Source organism: Schistocerca cancellata, chromosome 1 (genome assembly GCF_023864275.1).
Source record: "Schistocerca cancellata isolate TAMUIC-IGC-003103 chromosome 1, iqSchCanc2.1, whole genome shotgun sequence".
Lineage (NCBI taxonomy): Eukaryota > Metazoa > Arthropoda > Insecta > Orthoptera > Acrididae > Schistocerca > Schistocerca cancellata.
In genome coordinates, this window is record NC_064626.1 from 858,967,664 (window position 1) to 858,990,856 (window position 23,193).

A 23,193-nucleotide genomic window follows, 5' to 3' on the forward strand; every position below is an offset into this window, starting at 1 on the left:
TGTATGATTATATGATAGCGGAACAAACACTGGTAGCAGTTACTTCTGTAAAATATCTGGGAGTATGCGTACGGAACGATTTGAAGTGGAATGATCATATAAAACTAATTGTTGGTAAGGCGGGTACCAGGTTGAGATTCATTGGGAGAGTGCTTAGAAAATGTAGTCCATCAACAAAGGAGGTGGCTTACAAAACACTCGTTCGACCTATACTTGAGTATTGCTCATCAGTGTGGGATCCGTACCAGGTCGGGTTGACGGAGGAGATAGAGAAGATCCAAAGAAGAGCGGCGCGTTTCGTCACTGGGTTATTTGGTAACCGTGATAGCGTTACGGAGATGTTTAATAAGCTCAAGTGGCAGACTCTGCAAGAGAGGCGCTCTGCATCGCGGTGTAGCTTGCTCGCCAGGTTTCGAGAGGGTGCGTTTCTGGATGAGGTATCGAATATATTGCTTCCCCCTACTTATACTTCCCGAGGAGATCACGAATGTAAAATTAGAGAGATTAGAGCGCGCACGGAGGCTTTCAGACAGTCGTTCTTCCCGCGAACCATACGCGACTGGAACAGGAAAGGGAGGTAATGACAGTGACACGTAAAGTGCCCTCCGCCACACACCGTTGGGTGGCTTGCGGAGTATCAATGTAGATGTAGAAGAATCAGAGCTGTATTACGGGCAAATGGGGGTCCAACACCTTATTAATAAACCATTCCCAAGTAAGCACAGGTGGTCACATCATTTTGTAGTGGGGTAAATTTGCACATTATTATTAAAATGAGGAAAAACAATGTACCGTTCATTTTTCCTTCTTTTTTGAGTATAGAATTTATAATGTACCTTCTTCTTCAGCAGCTAATGCTAACACAAAATGTGATTTAATTAACAATTTTGTGGCTTATGAACAAGACAGAGCCAAAAATTATAAAATCCTGCGAAATTATTCCAATCAAAAGAAATGCTATGCAGCGGAGACCATAAATGTGTGTCCAGAACCTAACTAACAAGAGAAGGATTCTTGTCACACTCCTCGTACTTTTGGAATTTCATTACATCTATACAGTAAAAAGTTTGTAATATGCTTTCCTTTTGTTTGTTTTATCTGAACAAAACAGTTTGTCTTATGTTTCTTTCTTTCTTGTCTTAACTGCAATTCGAGTTGGTTTTTGAATGGGATCTCAGATACTGTTTCTGACTTCGTCTCTCTTTCTTTCTCTTTGCGATTTTTCTTGTTGATGAAGAAACGAAGGCGCTTGGTTTCTGACTCTGGTTCGTTGTAGATACCTGTGAACTTTATTCTGGAGAGATTCAGATATGACTGCAGATTATCCCAATTGCAACATGTAAACTTCTACGTCTACGTCAGCATTTATACTCCGTTAGCCTGTTTACAGTGGAGGCTCTACGGCCGGTCAGCGAAAGGGAAATGTAACCCGTGTGGACGTTATATTTCCTGATCTACTTCTGAACTTTCAGTTCACTTCGCTTTGCGTGGCCGCATGCAGTGTGAGTTCGATACAATGGGTGCCGCTGTTTCAGTATGTCACACCACTTTTAAGACTCACTACAATTTTCAGATGCCGCCTTTCGGAGTTTCGAATCTTAATTATGTCCGATCAATCGTTTACTGCTAACAGACAATGATGCACGTGCAATGCTCTTTTGACTGAAAGTTACTGCAAATTTTGGTGATAAATCCATCAGTAAATCTGCCTACTACGCCTATTTTCATTCACTGCTTTCATATGGCATCATATTTTGGATAAGAGAGAAAGTATTCATAGCACAAAAGCGTGTAATCAGAATAACAGCTGGAGCCCACCCAAGATCACCTTCCAGACGTTTATTTAAGGAGTTTGGGATATTCACGGTACCTTCGCAATACATATTTCCCTTATGAAATTTGGTATTAATGACCCATCCCAATTCAAAAATAGTAGCGAAGTGCACAGCTACAATACTGGAAGAAACGATGATCTTCATTATTCTGGATTAAATCTCATTTTGGCACAGAACGCGGTGAATTGTGCTGCCACAAAAATCTTTTGTCATTTGCCAAATAGCATTAAAGGTCTGACAGATAGCCAACCAATATTTAAAAGCGAATTAATAGAATTTATAAATGACAAGTCCTTCTACTCGATGGATGAATTTTTAGATATGAAGTAATAACTCTAAAAAAATTAATTACTTTGTGTAAAGAAAACTTATGTTAACCTAACATGTTCCACATCATTACGAAATGTCATATTCATGATCTATGGAACAAGTATTTATGTATGTATGTATGTATGTATGTATGTAGGTATGTATAGATACTTTTTCTTCAGAGCATAGTGCATTCGTCCAACACGTCCAATCAAGCGATTCTTTCTACTGCGAAATTTCATATGTGATCTAAATATTTATTAATTCTTTGCTTATACAAAAGGAGATTATATGTTATTTTCGCTAAGTCTTTTTTGTTACAGTCACTTTTACTGATAACTAGAACATCTGGAACTGCTTTTTGCAATCTATCATATTTTTCTTTAGGAGGACAATGTTGATTCCGTGCGGACAGCTAAAGAGGAACGTGTGAACGAGCTGCATAATGCCATGGAAGCTATGGCCCAGAATCTGGACATACAGTTGACAGTAAAATTAATCAAACTAGAGAAACAGAAAAATGCTCTACTGCAGGTATTGTCTTACATGATAAGACTAGTGATTTGAAATATATTTTTGCATATAACACATCAGGCATGATAGAAAACGTATATTGTATATTTGTTGGTCAATATTACATATTTTGATGTACAGGTAGCATGTTAAATACATGGTGCATGTATTAGAGCAATGGCAAAATCTCTCGGCTTGTTTAGAGAAACATTTTTTGTTATGTTGTGCAATAATATACAGGGTTATTCAGCTGCCCCTACCAATGTCGTTTTATGCAACCCTCAATGATATATCTGTCCTTCAAAAACCACACACGAGATGAGCAAACTGACTGTCCTACAGAAAAAATGAAGAAAACCTTTCTGTAGGAAATTTAATGTAGTTAAATTTTGTATTGGTATACATTTTCCCTGGAGGCCACGGTTTCCAAGTCATTAAATAAAAGCTACCAAAAGTAACCCTGAAACGTACCTCTACCCACACGCTCACCCCTCATCAGTCAGAATCTCTAATATGTTGTCCGTGGTACTCGCTCTTACTTTGTTTCTTTCTTTCTTCGTCCCGCATTACGCGGGTCGGCTGTGTTACTGTCGATTTGGCTGTGTTAGGTGCAGAGGGTGGCTGGCTGCCATTCCTGCTGCCACCCCAAACCCTCCGGGACAGAAGTAGTGTACCCCAGCTGTCTGCGTCTAGTGTAAGCCATGGAACAGTGCGAACGTTTTCAAATGTCTGCGAGTTGTGTAACTGAAGCGGAATGTGGGGACCAGCCCAGTATTCACCTAGCGGGATGGGGAAAACCGCCTAAAAACCATATGCAGGCTGACTGACATACTGGCCCTCGTCGTTAATCCGCTGGGCGGATTCGATCCGGGACCAGCGCGCCTACCTGAGTCCAGGAAGCAGTGCATTAGTGCTCTTGGCTACCCTGGCAGGTCACACTCGCTCTTACCACTGTACAAAAATTTGCAACCAAACGAACAATTCCCGATATTAGGACTTTTTGGTGTCTAATGACTAGGCTATTACACCACCAGTAAAGTCATCTATTTCGTTAACATTATTAATTTAAATGTGTCCATGAGGGTAATTAAAGAAAAACTTTTGTAACATTACTGGGATACGTTTACGCTAGAGACCGTCGTTTTAGAGTTATTCCAGAAAAACATACAAAAGTGATCTTCAAATGAACCCCCACACCTAGACTGAGCTACCACTGGTCAGGATTTGTGTGTTGTTCATGGCTCTCCCTCCTATTACTGTACAAAAATATGCGCTTAGGAATTGTAAAACTTACGTTTGTTTAAATTTTACCCAAGAGTTTTGTGAATTTTAACAGCATAAAACAAACAATAACATCGTTAACTACAATAAATTTCCTGCAAAAAGATCCTGTTTTTCCGTAGGAATGACATTTTACGCGTAGCGAACGAGAGAATGTTAAAATCTAGCGAGTGGTTTTTGATAGACAGATAAGACATTGCTGGTTGCATAAAGCGACATCGATAGGGGCACTGAATCACCTTGTGTATCAAGTGTCAGCTTATCTGTGCTATAGTACTATATAGCTTTTTTAAAAAAAAGACGTTTTGTATATATTTCGTTCACATAGAGAAGCGGCAACGAAATACCTAAAATGTTTTTCTTTTGAACGGTGTATCCCCAACGTGAAATTACTAAAGCAGATAACTATTTACACGTAACCTGATCCTCCATTTTCAACTGCAATAAAACTTGGCGAAAGTTGGATGGTACGTGATAACGAATTTCTTGTCAGTGGAATCTTTCAAGGAAGCTATTATAAGTAAGCAGATAATCTGACAATGGTCTCACTCTTGTCCCCCTTGTTAGCAGGAACGTTCTTGGACAAGAAGGGGACAGATTTTCTCAAGAGTGAACCATTGGCAAAACATGTTGTGTATTTGTACCGGACTGAGAACCGGCATTTCCCCCTTATCACGAGCGGTCGCCTTACCATTTGGTTATCCGTGCATGACTCACGGCCAGACCCAAGCCTCCATATGTCATCAACCACACGTCTACGACCTGGACCCGTACATCTATTGCATATTCCCGTACAGGTCAGACATACTTGTGAGTCGCTTGGCAGGTACCGGCGGAGAAATACGACATTGCAGCGCCTGTGTTATTCTGGTTACGATACAAATTTCCTTTGAACATGCGTGCATGCTCAAAGGAGTAGGCTGTAGTCGCCGCAGTGCCTATTTTGCATCGTAATCAGAATAACACAGCCACTGTAATATCGTGTTTCTCTTCCGATGCCAGGCGAGCGACTTTCAAGTACAATGTCTGACCTATACGGGAATATACATGATGAATGTACGAGTATAGATTGTAGACACACTGCTGACGAAATATGGAGGTTTGGATCTGGCCGTGAGTCGTGCACGGATAGTCAAATGGTAAGGCGACCGTTCTCGATAAGTGGAAACTCCGAGTTCGACTCCCGGTAGGCTGGCCGGTGTGGCCGTGCAGTTGTAGGCGCTTCAGTCTGTAACTGCGTGACCGCTACGGTCGCAAGTTCGAATCCTGCCTCGGGCATGGATGTGTGTGATGCCCTTAGGTTAGTTAGGTTTAAGTAGTTCCAAGTTCTAGGGGGCTGATGACCACAGATGTTAAGTCCCATAGTGCTCAGAGCCATTTGAACCATTTTTTGACTCCCAGTAAGGCGCAAATTTTCACTGTCATCATTCTATTCTACAGCTGATGGCTGTCATTATTCGCAACTGCGAATACATTTAGTTGCTTTTTCAATTAGTTGGTATTATTATGATAGACGTTATCCCCCCCACCGACCTATTAGGCTATGTAGAGGCTTATGAAGACAAGAAAAATGGTACTTTTCAACGTGTAGCTTTCGATCGACATGGACTGGATCACATGTCTTTACAGCTATACTTACGGAAACGAAATAAGGCTAGTGTACATGAAGATACTCTTAACATTACCATCGGGTACACTGCCCATAACAAAGTGTTTACCGATGATCGGGAATGTGAACTGTCAAAATATTTAATCCGTTGTGCTTACATATATTTTGGACTGCCTCTAAAACAGGTAATAAATTCTTTTGAGCTTACCATTCAATACAATGTGAAGCTACTGCCTACTTGGGATGAAAATGAGATTGCTGGTGAAGAGTGATATGTCTTGTTTATGAAGAGGAATCGTCAACTGTCTGTTCGTGCAGCTCAAGTAACAAGTCTCTCGATGGTAGCAAGGGGCCGGCTGAGGTGGCCGAGCGGTTCTAGACGCTACAGTCTGGAACCGCTCGACCGCTACGGTCGCAGGTTCGAATCCTGCTTCGGGCATTGATGTGTGTGATGCCTTTAGGTTAGTTAGGTTTAAGTAATTCTAAGTTCTAGGGGACTGATGACCTTAGAAGTTAAGTCGCATAGTGCTCAGAGCCATTTGAACCATTTTTGATGGTAGCAAGCTTCAACAAAACAAATGTAGGCGCTTTCTGTGGTAATTTACAAGTTATTATTGACAGCCATAATTACGAGCTACAGAACATGTATAACATTGACGAAACTGGTGTCACATCGGTCTAAAAAGCCTGATAAAGTGGTAGCAAATCATGGCACGAGGGAAGTATGTGCTTTTGCTTCACATGAACAAGGCACCTTAATTATTGTTGGCTTCGCAGGAAATGCCTTAGGAAATGTCATTCCACCCTTATATATATTTCCTACAGTTCGGTATTACGATCATTTTGCTACGGATGGGCCCAGAGGATCCACTGGGACAGCAAATCCATCAGGATGGACGCAAGTTGATGCATTTGTTGTACTTCTTAAATATTTGAAGAAACGTACCAATGCTTCTCCAAATCGTAGTCTTACTTGTACTGGATAATCACTCCTCATACATGTTCATATACTGCAGAGCTAAAGAAACTGGCGCACCTGCCTAATATCGTATAGGGGCTCCGCGAGCACGCAGAAGTGCCGCAACACGACGTGGCATGAACTCTACTAATGTCTGAAGTAGTGCTGGAGGGAACTGACACCATGAATCCTGCAGGGCTGTCCATAAATCCGTACGAGTGCGAGGGTGTGGATATCTCTTCTGAACAGCATGGTGCAAGGCGTCCCAGATATGCTCGATGTTCATATATGGGGAGTTTAAACTGAGAAGAATGTTCCTGGAGCCATTCTGGACCAGTTCTGGACGTGTGAGGTGTCTTTATCACGCTGGAATCGCCAAAGTCCGTCGGAATGCGCAATGGACATGGATGCAGGTGATCAGACAGGATGCTTACGTACGTGTCACCTGTCAGAGTCGTATCTAGACGTATTAGTGGTCCCATATCATTCCAACTGCACACGCCCCACACAATTACAGAGCCTCCACCAGCTTGAACAGTCCCCTGTTGACATTCGAGGTTCACGGATTCACGAGGTTGTCTCTATACCCGTACACATCCATCCGCTCGGCACAATTTGAAACGAGACTCGTTCAACCACGCAACATGTTTGCAGTCATCAACAGTCCATTGCGGGTGTTGACGGGGCCAGGCGAAGCGTAAAGCTTTGTGTCATGCAGTCATCAAGGGTATACGAGTGGGCCTTCGGCTCCGTAAGCCCATATCGATGATGTTTCATTGAATGGTTCGCACGCTGACACTTGTTGATGGCTCAGCATTGAAATCTGCAGCAATTTGCGGAAGATTTGCGCTTCTATCATGTTGAACAATTCTCTTCAGTCGTCGTTGGTTCCGTTCTTGCGGGATTCCAGATCATGACCCACGGTCTCCTTTCCATCCCGGTCCCAAAAAGACTATTACCACGAACTTAATACGATAAAAACAATAGTTGCAGCCAGATCCCTACTATACCCAGTGAAGAAAAATGTATGGCATAAATTGCAGAACACGTCCTTCACACGTAAACGAAGAAATTATTTTATATGAACATAGGTCTGGAAACACTTCGTTCCCATGTTACAACTCATTTTCTCCAACCCATTAATCGTCAACGCACTCGAACAGAATGCACCAGCTTATCACATGCAACTATTTCTTCAGGAGATGTTCAATGTGCCCTCCGTGGCCACTGATATAGGTATCAACTTGCCGTCGCAGCGAATCTTGGATGCGCTGATGTATCCCTGGAGTATTCGGTACGGTTTCGCAGCCTTTCATAATATGAGCACAGAGACTCTGAACATCTTGAACAGGGGTTCCATACGTAAGAGCTTTCAAATGGCCCCACAAATAAACGTCCAGTGGGTTTAGGTCCTGATAGCGAGCAGGCCAGGCAAAGTTCCATATCTACCTATCCATCTGTCACCGAATTTGTTATTCAGAAGCTGAGGGATATTAAAATTAAAATGAGGACGTGCTCCATCGTGCAAGAAGCATGTGTTTTGTGATACAGCTAAAGACTCATCTGCTAACGGATCACGTACAACATTCTCTACGAAATTACGAGAACCTTGTCCGTTGAGCCTGAGTGGAAGAAAGTGAGGCCATACCAAACAGTCACCAACAATGCTGGCCCAAACATTGATAGAAAATGACTTGTTTCAATAGCTGCGTGAGGTTTGACATCTACCCATACATGCCGACTATGAAAATTTATAATATGAGCTCGTTGAAACGACACCTCATCTGTGAACAACACCGTTGCACCAAAATTAGGTCTGACACTTTGTTGAATAAACCATTCGCAGAACAGTACCCGCGCAGGAACATCAGCTGCTGATATTGTCCACACACGTTGTAAATGGCATGGATAAAGCTGGTCATCGTGTAACACTCGCCAGACAGTCATGGCGTCAGCATTCAGTATGTAGCGACAAAGTTCACTTTCCATCACTGCAGTGAAGTGTCGCGTGTATGGTGCGCGAGCGTGATGTTTATATTCTGGCTGTCAGTTGTCTTTCCGCGCCAGCCGCCAGAGGCGCCGCAGTCGGCACTGAATATTTCACAGCTGTCACGGAGCGTGCATATTGTTTTGGGATGTAATAGTTCTGTTGTTACTTCTAGTCGATAATTATTCTCTTGTAGCGCGCCTAGTAAAAGTAACGTTCTTCTCGGAGATACATTTATCTTTGTGAGTTTTTGTATTTATCCGATCTGTATTCGCTAATTCTTGTGCTCCGCCTCGTCCCTTCAGCAAACGTAAATAAAGTTTTGTTCTGCATGTCCACAATGATGGACGGCCGAGGTGGCCGAACGGTTCTAGGCGCTACAGTCTGGAACTGCGAGACCACTACGGTCGCAGGTTCGAATCCTGCCTCGGGCATGGATGTGTGTGATGTCCTTAGATTAGTTAGGTTTAAGTAGTTCTAAGTTCTAGGGGACTGATGACCTCAGAAGTTGAGTCCCATAGTGCTCAGAGCCATTTGAACCACAATGATAATTTCTTGCGCCCTCAGGCTATCAGCAAACTGCTCGTCATTGGTATGTCAGTAACGGCCAAAGTGGTGACCCCGACGTAATTGCAGCCTGAAAACGCCAATAGTTGCAATTACATTGGATACGATGTGACAGAATCGGCAGAAGAAATAATTCTGACAGTCGCGAGCCTCACCTCCGTTCTGGCCGCACAATCCGCCGCTTTGGTTTGCGCAAGTTGAAGCTAGCTTCCTGTGTGGCAGTATTACTACGGACTCCTCAAAATTTACACTGATCATCAGTCCATTAGACCATCGTTACGCCGCGGAAATACAAGATGTAATCACCACACCGCCGGCAGTCAACGCATGTCAGAGATTGAAGGCAGAGCTGACACGGCGAGTTTCCGCATCAGAAGAGCAGCGTATACGACATGTGTTAACTCGAGAGGACATTGGAGACCGCAAACTATGGCACTTTTAGCGTCACTAGCGCAGCGAGGTCCGTTGTGCAGTTTCCGTCTACCGCCACACATACAAGCCGTCATAGCGTCGCAGACTGGTAGACCCTTGGACGCAGTGGCCGACTTGACCGACCGTATAGTGGATGCCACAGGCCAGGTTATAATTAGTACGTCGGTAGCAACATGCAATGGTGGCTCGGCGTGTCGAACAATCTAACACTTGCCATGCTATCCGCAGCTCCGGCTAGTACACTGGCAGCAACACATATGACTGTGAACCTACCCCGGCAACAGCCACGAGTGCGGATCATGATAATCTGGCTGCGAAAGTCGACCACCTCACCAAAGGAAACTCTCTCGACAAGACAACAGTAGCGACATACACTGGTACCGCAGGGGGTCCAGAAGCCGTTCCTCAACTGCATCTTCCACCACAGGACAAGAACAACCCTCCATCTGTTGTTACCATAAGAAATTCGGAAACCGGGCCCATAAGAGTACACCTCTTTGCAAATACACCAACGCTAACTGATGTCACACGCCGAATGCTGTCTCCGATTGCGAAACTTCGTTCCAATGCCTTTTCGTCAGCGACAGAAAGACAGGCTACAAACATGTAGCAGATACCAACTTGGATTATGTATTCCTCCCCGTAGACAACTACGTTGTTGTAGATCCGCAATATTGTTCTACCGTCTCTGCCAAAAATTTGTCGATCAAAACCCAGGGCACCCAGGGCATGGAACTGGACCTGGGAACACGCCGAGCATTCACGTGGGACTTTAGCGTCGCAGTCGTCACCGAGCCTACCATCGCCGCCAATCTGTTGCCACACTAAAACTTACTACCCGACAATAGGAACGCGCGGTAGGTTGATAAGGTTACCGGGCTGTCGACTTCTGGGTTAGCTATCGTGAAATCACAATTCGATGTTGTGCTGAGAGATGGGATCATACGACCACCTAGTAGTCCTTAGTCTTCTGCCTTACTCCTCGTGTCTAGGGAAAGCGGCGCCTGGCGCCCGTGTGGTGGCTACCGCGCTTTCAAAGCCCGGACAGTACCAGACAGATATCCTGTGCCTCCACTGCACGACTACAATTACGCGCTACAATGCGCGATGATTTTTTCTGTATTGGACTGCGTCAAGGCATATACACAGATAACAGTTGAAGAGGAAGACATTCCGAAAACGGCAGTTGTCATCCCTTTTGGCTTATTTGAAATACACTCCTGGAAATTGAAATAAGAACACCGTGAATTCATTGTCCCAGGAAGGGGAAACTTTATTGACACATTCCTGGGGTCAGATACATCACATGATCACACTGACAGAACCACAGGCACATAGACACAGGCAACAGAGCATGCACAATGTCGGCACTAGTACAGTGTATATCCACCTTTCGCAGCAATGCAGGCTGCTATTCTCCCATGGAGACGATCGTAGAGATGCTGGATGTAGTCCTGTGGAACGGCTTGCCATGCCATTTCCACCTGGCGCCTCAGTTGGACCAGCGTTCGTGCTGGACGTGCAGACCGCGTGAGACGACGCTTCATCCAGTCCCAAATATGCTCAATGGGGGACAGATCCGGAGATCTTGCTGGCCAGGGTAGTTGACTTACACCTTCTAGAGCACGTTGGGTGGCACGGGATACATGCGGACGTGCATTGTCCTGTTGGAACAGCAAGTTCCCTTGCCGGTCTAGGAATGGTAGAACGATGGGTTCGATGACGGTTTGGATGTACCGTGCACTATTCAGTGTCCCCTCGACGATCACCAGTGGTGTACGGCCAGTGTAGGAGATCGCTCCCCACACCATGATGCCGGGTGTTGGCCCTGTGTGCCTCGGTCGTATGCAGTCCTGATTGTGGCGCTCACCTGCACGGCGCCAAACACGCATACGACCATCATTGGCACCAAGGCAGAAGCGACTCTCATCGCTGAAGACGACACGTCTCCATTCGTCCCTCCATTCACGCCTGTCGCGACACCACTGGAGGCGGGCTGCACGATGTTGGGGCGTGAGCGGAAGACGGCCTAACGGTGTGCGGGACCGTAGCCCAGCTTCATGGAGACGGTTGCGAATGGTCCTAGCCGATACCCCAGGAGCAACAGTGTCCCTAATTTGCTGGGAAGTGGCGGTGCGGTCCCCTACGGCACTGCGTAGGATCAGGATCCTACGGTCTTGGCGTGCATCCGTGCGTCGCTGCGGTCCGGTCCCAGGTCGACGGGCACGTGCACCTTCCGCCGACCACTGGCGACAATATCGATGTACTGTGGAGACCTCACGCCCCACGTGTTGAGCAATTCGGCGGTACGTCCACCCGGCCTCCCGCATGCCCACTATACGCCCTCGCTCAAAGTCCGTCAACTGCACATACGGTTCACGTCCACGCTGTCGTGGCATGCTACCAGTGTTAAAGACTGCGATGGAGCTCCGAATGCCACGGCAAACTGGCTGACACTGACGGCGGCGGTGCACAAATGCTGCGCAGCTAGCGCCATTCGACGGCCAACACCGCGGATCCTGGTGTGTCCGCTGTGCCGTGCGTGTGATCATTGCTTGTACAGCCCTCTCGCAGTGTCCGGAGCAAGTATGGTGGGTCTGACACACCGGTGTCAATGTGTTCTTTTTTCCATTTCCAGGAGTGTACATGACATTCGGCTGGAGGATCACTACAAAAACTTGGCAACGTTTTGTCGCCTCAAACTGAAAGGACTGTCAGGCTGTTTCGCGTATCTATATGACGTTTTAACTTTTTCGTCGACAGCAGGACAACACGAACATCATCTGTTACAAGTTTTAGAGCGGCTTAACAAACATGGGGTAGTGTTAAATACAGCTAAATGTGTATCTGGGTAGTCGCAGACTGATTTTTTAGGACGCAGAATCTCGCCGAAAGACTCAATTCTGCTACCAGAAAAAGTGGAATCCGTGTTTCAGATCACTTCCCCTTGCACAGCTCGTGAGTTACGTCAGTTTCTTGGTATGCTTTACCGTCGACATCTGTCACACTCTGCTGAAGTGCAACAACCACCCACTGCAGCACTGGCCGGTCCTAAAATCAAGAGAATTTCTCCGATTCAGTGGACCAACGACATGAATTCAGCCTCTGAGGCGGCGAAACGCAGCAAAGCAGACGCAACGCTCCTCGGTCACCCTGTATTAGACGCTCCGCTTGCATTACTAGTGGACGCGAACCAGACAGCGCTCGGAACCGCGCTGCAACAATTACACAACGCCGCGTGGCAATCTTTAACAATTTACTCACACAAGTTGTCGGCACCTCACCGTTTGTGGAGTGCATACGATCGTGAACTTCTCGCGATGTACGAGGCAGAAAAATATTTTCGATCTTAGCTGGAAGCGAGAGAATTCACTATCTTCAATGAGCATAAGCCGTTGACATATGCTTCCAGGTGGAATAACAACTGTTCATCGCGCCAGCACACCCAAAAATGGTTCAAATGGCTCTAGCACTATGGGACTTAACATCTGAGGTCATCAGTCCCCTAGAACTTAGAACTACTTAAACCTAACTAACCTAAGGACATCACACACATCTATGCCCGAGGCAGGATTCGAATCTGCGACCGTAGCGGCTGCGCTTCCAGACTGAAGCGCCTAGAACCGCTCGGCCACATCGGCCGGCCCAGCACAACCAACTAGAGTTTATTGCACAGTTAAGTACCGACATCAGACATGTATCCGGAATCGACAACGTGGTAGCGGCTTGCCTGTCCCGCGTTTCTGCCATTACGAACGACTAGAGCGTAATAGACTTCACGGAACTCGCCGAGGCATAAAACACAGTTCGAGAACTTTCCAGCTGTCTCAACAATCCAGTGACAACAATAGATCTAAAGTTAGTAGAAGTACCAGGTATCGACATCAAGCTTTATTGCGATCTCTCGACCGGAAGACCAAGACTATTCTTGACGACAGGGTTTCGTAAACCAGCTTTCGATTTACACAATTTAAGTCATCGTGATGTCAGGACAACAGTTCGCTTCCTCTCACACCAACCGAGCGAGGTGGCGCAGTGGTTAGCACACTGGACTCGCATTCGGGAGGACGACGGTTCAATCCCGTCTCCGGCCATCCTGATTTAGGTTTTCCGTGATTTCCCTAGATCGCTTCAGGCAAATGCCGGGATGGTTCCTTTGAAAGGGTACGGCCGATTTCCTTCCCCATCCTTCCCTCACCCGAGCTTGCGCTCCGTCTCTAATGACCTCGTTGTCGCCGGGACGTTAAACACTAATCTCCTCCTCCTCCTCTCACACCGATTTGTGTGGCCCAGAGTGCAAAAATATAGCCGAGAATGGGCACGTATTTCCATAAAATGTCAACAAAGCAAGATTGGAAACTTTCCAGTGACCTACGCGAGATCGCACACGTCCACAACGACGTCGTAGGCCCACTGCCTCCTTCCAACGGACAGAGATACATTCTAAAAATCACTGATCGCCTGACACGCCGGCCCGAGGCAACTCCGATACGCAACATAACAGCAGAAACAACAGCTTCGGTGTTTAGCTCAAGCTCTGTTTCTCGCTGTGGCTGCCCACTACATGTGACCACAGATCGCGTCCGCCAATTCGGGTCGACTCTATTCTCTCGGTTAGCCAAGCTCTGCGGCACAGTGCACCACCGGACTGGTAGTTAACATCCGGCCACTAATAGTTTAGTCGACCACTGGCATTGCACAGTCAATGTGGTGATAATGTGTCATGGATCACAATGGACTACCGCGTTACCACCAATTTTACTGGGTCTCCAGGAGGCGTAAAAAACCCGCAGAACTAGTGTACGGCAATACACTGTGCCTTCCTGGAGAATTCATCGAAGCACCACCGTCATAGACGCTTGGCCAGGATCACAGCGACTTCATAGTTAAGCTCACAATATATATAAATGATAAATGACCTAGTAGATAGTGTCGGAAGTTCCATGCGGCTTTTCGCGAATGATGCTGTAGTATACAGAGAAGTTGCAGCATTAGAAAATTGTAGCCAAATGCAGGAAGATCTGCAGCGGATAGGCACTTTGTGCAGGGAGTGGCAACTGACCCTTAACATAGACAAATGTAATGTATTGCGAATACATAGAAAGAAGGATTCTTTATTGTATGATTACATGATAGCGGAACAAACACTGGTAGCAGTTACTTCTGTAAAATATCTGGGAGTATGCGTGCGGAACGATTTGAAGTGGAATGATCATATAAAATTAATTGTTGGTAAGGCGGGTACCAGGTTGAGATTCATTGGGAGAGTCCTTAGAAAATGTAGTCCATCAACAAAGGAGGTGGCTTACAAAACACTCGTTCGACCTATGCTTGACTATTGTTCATCAGTGTGGGATCCGTACCAGATCGGGTTGACGGAAGAGATAGAGAAGATCCAAAGAAGAGCGGCGCGTTTCGTCACAGGGTTATTTGGTAACCGTGATAGCGTTACGGAGATGTTTAGCAAACTCAAGTGGCAGACTCTGCAAGAGAGGCGCTCTGCATCGCGGTGTAGCTTGCTCGCCAGGTTTCGAGAGGGTGCGTTTCTGGATGAGGTATCGAATTTATTGCTTCCCCCTACTTATACCTCCCGAGGAGATCACGAATGTAAAATTAGAGAGATTCGAGCGCGCACAGAGGCTTTCAGACAGTCGTTCTTTCCGCGAACCATACACGACTGGAACAGAAAAGGGAGGTAATGACAGTGGCACGTAAAGTGCCCTCCGCCACACACCGTTGGGTGGCTTGCGGAGTATAAATGTAACTGTAGATGTAGATGTAGAACATGTCGCTCGATTTCGCCGTCTCCAAGCTTCGAGCCATGGCATTCCTGCTACGAACGTTCATCGTGACTTAGCGTCCTGCAGTCACGTCATGCTTCGAATAAACGGCGCTAGACCTGCGCGACAACCGCCGTACACTGGCCCGCACAAAGCGACGAGTAAAACACACCTTTGAAACAGTGCTAAATGGAAAACCGTCTACAGTGTCAATTGATAGAGTGAAACCAGATTACGCAACGCACAAGGATCCTGCTTACAACCGTTCACAACCGCAACTTCCTGCTCAAGCACCGGCACGCCTACTTCTGTCACAGAATCGCCTCCGACGGTCGCAGAACCGTCTCCTACTGACGCAGTAACACCATTACCTCGCACAACGAAATCGGGACACTTCCCTGCTCGTTACCTGGACGGCGCTCCGTTCCGCCAACGGGGCTGCTGTAGCGACGAAGTTCACTGTCTGTCAGTGCAGTGAAATGTCGCGTGTTCTGTGTACGAGCGTGGTCTTATTTACGTCGTGGCTGTCACAGCTGGCTTTCCGTACCAGCCGCCAGGGGCGCTGCAGTCGGCATTGAATATTTCACAGCCGCCATGGAGCATACATTTTGTTTTGAGATGCAATAGTGCTGTTGTTATTTCTAGTCAATTATTATTCTATTCTACTTACGCCTAGTAAAAGTAATATTCTTTTCGGAGATACATTTATCTATATAAGATTGTGTATTTATCCAAGCTGTATTCGCTAGCCGGCCAGTGTGGCCGAGCGGTTCTACGCCGGCACGGTAGCTCAGCGTGTTCGGTCAGAGGGTCAGAGGGTTAGCAGCCCTCTGTAATAAAAAAAAACTGAGTTAACCAATCAAAGATGAGCTTAAACGGATGTCTTACGACATCCGCCCCGAGCACACACAACGAACGAAAACGAGCAAACTGAGAATTAAAAAAAAAAAAAAAAAAAAAAGAAAAGCTGTTCTAGGCGCTACAATCTGGAACCGCGCGACCGCTACGGTCGCAGGTTCGAATCCTGCCTCGGGCATGGATGTGTGTGATGTCCTTAGGTTAGTTAGGTTTAAGTAGTTCTAAGTTCTAGGGGACTGATGACCTCAGAAGTTAAGTCCCATAGTGCTCAGAGCCATTTGAACCATTTTTTTGTATTCCCTAATTCTTGTGCGCCGCCTCAGTCCTTCACCGGACGCAAATAAAGTTTTGTTCTGCAAGTCCACAGTGATAATTTCTTGCGTCCTCAGGCTATTAAGAAACCGGTCGTCATTGAAACGTCAGTAATGGTCAAAAATGTTTCAGCTACATGGCTTGTACTGACACTAAAGTCGTCGTCAACTGCATGAATAATTGCCACCTCCCGTTGCGATGTCCTTGTCCTTCTAGGCCTCCCCTGGTCGCGAGTATCAGGATTAAATGCTCCATGTTTCCTAGACGACGGTCTATGTCTTCAAACGTTTTCCTATCCGGGTACATTCGTCCTGGAAAGCTCTCCCGATACAAATGTTGAAGGCTAGCGCCATTGCCATCAGTTAATCCATACATCAATTGGGCATCTGCCATTTCTACATTTGTGTACACCGCCACTGCACGAGCCAAGTCTGGGATAAACTCTACGTAGTAACCGTGTGCGTACTGATCTCTGAAACAGTTGATGTTACCTGTAAACAAGCTATGGTGTATGTCGCATGGCAACAGGGACATGTAAAACAAACCAATGGCGGTGCACAACGTCACCTGACGCCACCAAGAGTGCATGTTCCCCTGACTGACTTTCTGTTCCTGTGTGTTGTCGTGATTAAGGAGTTAGAGAAACTGATTCGTAACAGGGAAACAGAGCTTTTCCAGACCCATGTTCATATAACATAATTTCTTCTTCAGTGAGAAGATGGCGTAATGTGATGTGAGGTACCGATGACATATCGTTTGTTCAGTACGGGTATCGTAAGAAAGACCACCTAAATTTTGCTCTGTATCCGCGACTGGTTGCTGCATTCGGTAGTTGCGCGCGCCAAAATGATATTCTTCTGTTATTAATATTAAACTAAACACCGTATTTACTTGCATTTAAAATTAAAGCATCTCTCAGAGCGTGCTATCATTCCATTATTTAACGACTATTAATAACCAGCAGACTAATAAACAACTGCTAAACGAAAAGCCAGACGAATCACTTCGCGGATCAGATTGCGCCTAACTTGGATGGCGGGCGAAATGGATCGGCTGTAAGATAAGATCTGGTTCGGGAGCCTCGGAGGACAGACATGTCGTCTGCCGCGATCAGTGTCAGTTAAGAGTTTATTAGAAATTTCTGGTTAATTGGACGTGTAGTTGAGAACAATGTGATAGTAATTATGGAAATAGGCAGTTCATTATTTTGTTGAAAAATGGAAATTATTTGTGACTCCAAAGTGGATGCAACTGTGCAGTTTCTCGTGTTCTGCTAATAAAAAACCGGTGCCATCCCTTGTAAACAAACTTACAGGAACAGTCAATAAAATTTTTCTGGGCTTGCCGTTTTGCCAATATGTATAACTACCGACGTTTCGGTCACTGTTGCAAGTACCCTTCTTCAGAGTGTTTTTGTTTATTGCTACATTAGAAAACTTTGTTTCTTATATACCTGCACACGTGGCTGTTAACTAATTCTGATAGGCTGTTAAGGATGAAGGGGAGGGATGTTAGAAGTTCTTTATTGGTGTTTTTATTATTCCTTTTCATTACATTAGTGGAAACCCGGCATTTTGATTGGTGTTCGCATTACTTCTTGTGATTGGTGGAAATGAGCGAATGGAAAATCAGGCGGCAGCTGTGACTTGGCGTTGTTTTCCTGCTTTCTAGCGCCGGCTGAGGCGCGCCATTACGTACCTGCTGGTGCAGCGGTCTCCCGCGCGCCTGTGTGCATTGCTTCACGTGAGCTATCGTCCCGTATCGCTATTATTGCTGAGAGCCAAGACATCGGAAGTCGGTATCCGTCTTCTCTGTTCATGTTAGCAGGTCGTTTGACTATTTCTATTGCCTCTTTAATCTTCCTCCTGAAAGTAAGAGGTCGTTTCACCAATACTCGAGCTTCACTAAAATCATCTTGGTGTTCTGCCACCGCTGAGTTGGTGTGTTGTCTTAGTCGGATCGTGTTCAGATATCCTTGTGCTGATGGGTGGCCCCGTCTCGCCTACATACACTACTAACCCGCATTCGCATCTGATTTCGATAACTCCAGCAGCATGTAGTTTGTCAACTGCATTTTTCGGTGTGTGAAGACCATCTTTTACTCTGTTGCTGCTTCAGAAAATCGGCTTGATGCCTGCTTGGCGGAAAATTTTACCAACCCGTTTAGTAACATCTTGATCGTATGGTACTAGAGCGATATATTGTGCTTCCTTCTTCTCTCCTCTATTGCCTTCATTTTTTGTCGCCATTGTTTTTTCTGTTAGTTTCGTCCCACAACCATTGCGACCAAAAGTGGACTTGAGGTTTTGTAGTTCATCCTTTAGATGTTTCTTATCGCTGATCCTGTGAGCCCTCTTGGTTAAAGTGTGCAGGGCGGATTTCTTCTGCGTAAGGTGATGATGAGAGGAAGCATGTAGGTACCTGTCATTACTGGTTGGCTTCCTATATACTCTATGGCCCAGTTTACCTCAGGCTTTCTGTAAACGTCCACGTCGAGAAAAGGTAGCACCCAATTCTTTTTTATCTTTCTCTGCAGGTATATAAGAAACAAAGTTTTCTCATTCAGCAGTAAACAAAAACACCCTGAAGAAGGTCACTTGCAACGGTGACGGAAACGCCGATAGTTTTACGTACTGTCAATACGGTCACAAACCCAGAAAATTTTTATTGACTGTGACAATTGCCGCGGAAGCCTACATTTATATTTATAAAGTAAATGGAAATTTAATTATTTCTAAAATATTTGTTTCTCGCTAAGAGTTCATTACAGCGCCAAGATAACGGATTCACGACCAACGTGCTCTTTTCTGCGCAGGGGACAATAACTATACAAGACCACAGGTTCGTGAACATTTATTAGAACTTGTGCATTCCACTCAGACACCTAACGTGTACTGAAATCTTAGTAAAAATGAGATCACTGTCACGTCATCTGTGATAACACAGGGGAGGTATGAAGGAGAGAAATTTTCGAGGGAAGGGGTTTATCATACGCACGTCCTTCAACTTGCCGCGCATGGCATTCCTTGCGAGGATAATCTTTGCATTCGAAGTGCTTTGGAGTTATGATGCTAGATTTTATCAGCGAGAAAGGTGAACTGTAACCGACCTGCAAAACTGTGTAAGGTCTGTGATAAGGGCGAACTGTGAATGACCAAAGAACTGGATGAGAACTGTGATAAGCAGATTTTTCACTGTGTTTGAACTGTTTTTGAACTTCAGTTGAACTACCATAAAATCTGATGCCGCGAAATCAAATTTTCCGTTACAATGAAAGTAGTATAGGTAACTGAGGAATAGGAAGTGGTTTGAGAATGAAAGTTAACGTTGTGTGCGCGGTCCATGGGATTATGTTAAAATTCATCACTTCAAGATTCTTCATGCTACGAGGCGACGCAGTGTGCAGAGCAGCGTGGGGCAGCCACAGGCAACAGGTGCGGCGGTACAAGCAGCGGCCGGCACAGCTAGCGGTACAGAACGCGTTTGAAGCCTCATCACACCACAACAGCAGAGTTGCAGCCAGCGGCGCAGCCAGTAACGACGAGAATCAGCAGTAGTACTTCGAGGAGGAAAACTAGTCTTAGTGTTGCGCTTGCACATAGCAGTCTATGATTTGTTTTTGGGGCATTAGTAATAGTTAAATGTTTGGAGAAAAGGAAGTAAGTCATGGTACATCATCAGCTGACAATTTGCCAACTCAGGATGATGATCAGGATATAAGGTCCATGCTAAAATTAATTTTGCAAGAACAAAAAGTAGCAAGAAATTAGTCCAAGGAGAAATTAAGGGAAGCACAAAAAGAATACAAGGAGGAATTAAGAAAAACATAAAAAGATTATAAGAAGGAATAGAGAAAAATTCAGATTAAAATAGATTAGGGGTTATAAGAAGTCAATGAAGCAATAGCTCAAATTAACGGTAAGTTCAATGCTTTGGAACAAAAGGGTACAAATCTTGAAGCTAAAACTGAGGGATGTACCAAGAAAATAGATTATGAAACAAAACAATGGAACAAAAATTAGAAGTTTGTAAGCAAGAAATAAATTGAAAGGTTGACCATGAAATCAAAAAATTAAATAAGAATTTGCAGGATCAAAATGGGATGACAGTAACAACAACTAATGTAGTTAGTAATGTAAGACAAGAAAAGCAAGGTTACCAAAGAATGTAAGGACAAGCATACAATTCAGTGGAATAATTTAGAAAGTATCAAAAAATGACCATGAAATATTTAACTGTAATATTTCACACGTGGAATTCTCTTGTAAAGGCAACACAATTGCGATTCAGGGCTGATTGATAGGAGTAGAGCAAAAAATACTTCCTGACTTGCAAGACAAAATAGAAAATGAAGTTAAAGAAAAAGTAAAAATTTGGTGCGGACGAGAAAGAAAGAAAGGTGTTGTCCGTGTAAGTGACAGCAAATTACGCTAATGCATATAAATTCCATCTTTTCTCTAGTAAGGGAACTACCCTGTAGACTTCATTGGGCAGTTTGATGGCATCGTTCTTGAAAACTTGACATAATAACAAAAAATCAAATTCGTGGCAACTAAGTTAGAAGTAAAAGCAAAATCATGTAAAACATATAAAGAATTTGTTCAAACCTTCTTGAATCACGACTGGTCCTTGCATCACACAAAACAGAGCGACAGGTGAAGTATTAATGAACAGAATGTTTGACGGTGAAAATGACGTTATATCACAAATTGATAGGAGTAAGGTACTTGAAGGTCCGTACCGAAGCTCAGTGGTGTCAAGATATCAATAAACATAGGCTCGACAACCAGCTTCTGTCAATGGATACTGCATTCTTTTATGGGAGACTAAGTTATCGGTTCAGTTCTAAGATGAATCATATGTGGGTAGACTACGTGGTTGAATCTGAAAAAGTTGTGAACGAAGTGCCTCATTCTACGACGGAAAAACCGGCACAACAATTATTAGATAAAATGTCAATCAGCGACATGAAAAAATTTATGAGGACTAACCTCGGTGGGCAATAACGTTCTTTTTTTGCTAGGTAGTTGACGATTACCAGGTGCCCGAGTTAACTGATAGCATACTCATTTTCTTTTCCTGCTGTTAGTTCTTCCCCTTCTTTCATTCAGAACTATATCTGTCTTTTTTAACATTATTCGATATCAAGGTGCAGATGAGGAATTTACTTACACCGATTGCGGCAATGAAACAAGCTATGACAAAAACAAAGTAACCAAGCAGAATACACATCTGCATAGCATAGATGAAAAACATGTACTGGAATTATGTGGACAGGCCCGAGTATACGAAGTATAGGATTACAGATACACCAGCAAGAGAACACAGCATATTTTTACAATACGACACGCGTACCCAATTAATAGACATAACAAATAACATATTGTAAAATATGTAGTGGAACAATTTTTAAACAGTTACAACAACGTTAAACAAACCTTTATCTTTCAAAATATTTTAAGAACAGGAAGCAAGAAGAGGGCTATTATATTTAACACAGATGAAATAACGCATAAAAATAAGCTGAAGACTGCAGAAGAACTGGACGACGCTAAACGAGATAAGTTAATATGACGATGTACAATAGAAGCAGTCTGATGGAAAAAATAATGGAAATAACTAAATTCTCCCTTGAGATTGTGTCAGCATAGACATATCGTTAGTCTTTAGAATGAATTGAAGCAGCGAAGTGATTTCCGCTGTAATGAATTCTGACGCACAGATAGACTAGGAATAGTCCTCCCAAAGAGGCTTGTGATAAATGGAGAGTTGTCGTTATTAGGCGACCGAAAAGTTTGGCAATTATTTACGAAGAGAGAAATGAGGTAAATGCATAGTTACAGATTAGGCGACAGAAAAGTCAGCCAGTTATTTACATAGAGAATGAAGAAGTATGGTTTCTAGGCGACAGGAAAGTCAGTCAATCATTAATGAAGACTGAGGGAGGAAAGGCAAAAGGCGACGTGTAATTCGGCCGTTAAGTAATATTTATGGGCGAAGTAGTTTCCGCCAGCTATTTTATGAAGTACAAGGGAGTAGACTTTTCTCGACCTAAGACACAACCCTGACATGGAAATGTCATAAAAGTCATAAATGTACCAAATAAGGTTTAAATAGAACTTCACGTAATAAGAAGTACAGAGAGTAATGACATATACTGGTTTTAAATATGAAAGGAATTTGGAATAAACGTTTAGCTAAGAATAAGATATTAGGCCTTACATATTACAAAATCATACAATGCTCATATATGAAAGTCAGTAGAAAATAGGCAGTTTTTACATGAACAGAATTCTACTAGTACTTTTTGTGGCAAAGATGACACTCAAATATAGAAGGAATGATACCTCATGCTGTGGAATTAAGCCACGCTTTAATAACTGAGTGTTTGTGCGTTATGTTCGAAGAGCAAGATTCTAAAAGGTTCTCTCGATATATCCGTCGATCGCGATTGTAAGCCTCCGTAGGTAAGACTTAAAGAGTATAGCAGATGATGTCGGCTAGCGGAGTGACTCATTACGAAAGCGATGGTGCGAGCAAGAACAGAGCTCTTTAACGAGTGCGAAGGGCAATGCCCCAGCTGTATGTCGCTACAGCTGTGACCAAAACAAAAACACTGATGAACCGCTGTCGTCGTATGGTGTAAACAGTGGCACTGTTTATAAATATCCAAAATCAAAACAAAACATTACGTACTATATATTTATATTCTAATACTGTATGAAAAGATGTTTATTTGAAATTTGTTTAAA

At 44.3% G+C, this 23,193-nt stretch overlaps 1 protein-coding gene across 1 annotated transcript in view; it reads left to right on the forward strand.

Moving 5' to 3' along the window:
* The window catches only part of LOC126107781 (E3 ubiquitin-protein ligase TRIM37-like), a 239,625-nt gene that overhangs the window by 46,510 nt on the left and 169,922 nt on the right, over positions 1-23,193 (forward strand). The window contains exon 5 of the mRNA XM_049913342.1: positions 2,532-2,678. Coding sequence (XP_049769299.1) covers positions 2,532-2,678 — 147 coding nt within the window. The remainder of the gene's footprint in view (positions 1-2,531; positions 2,679-23,193) is intronic.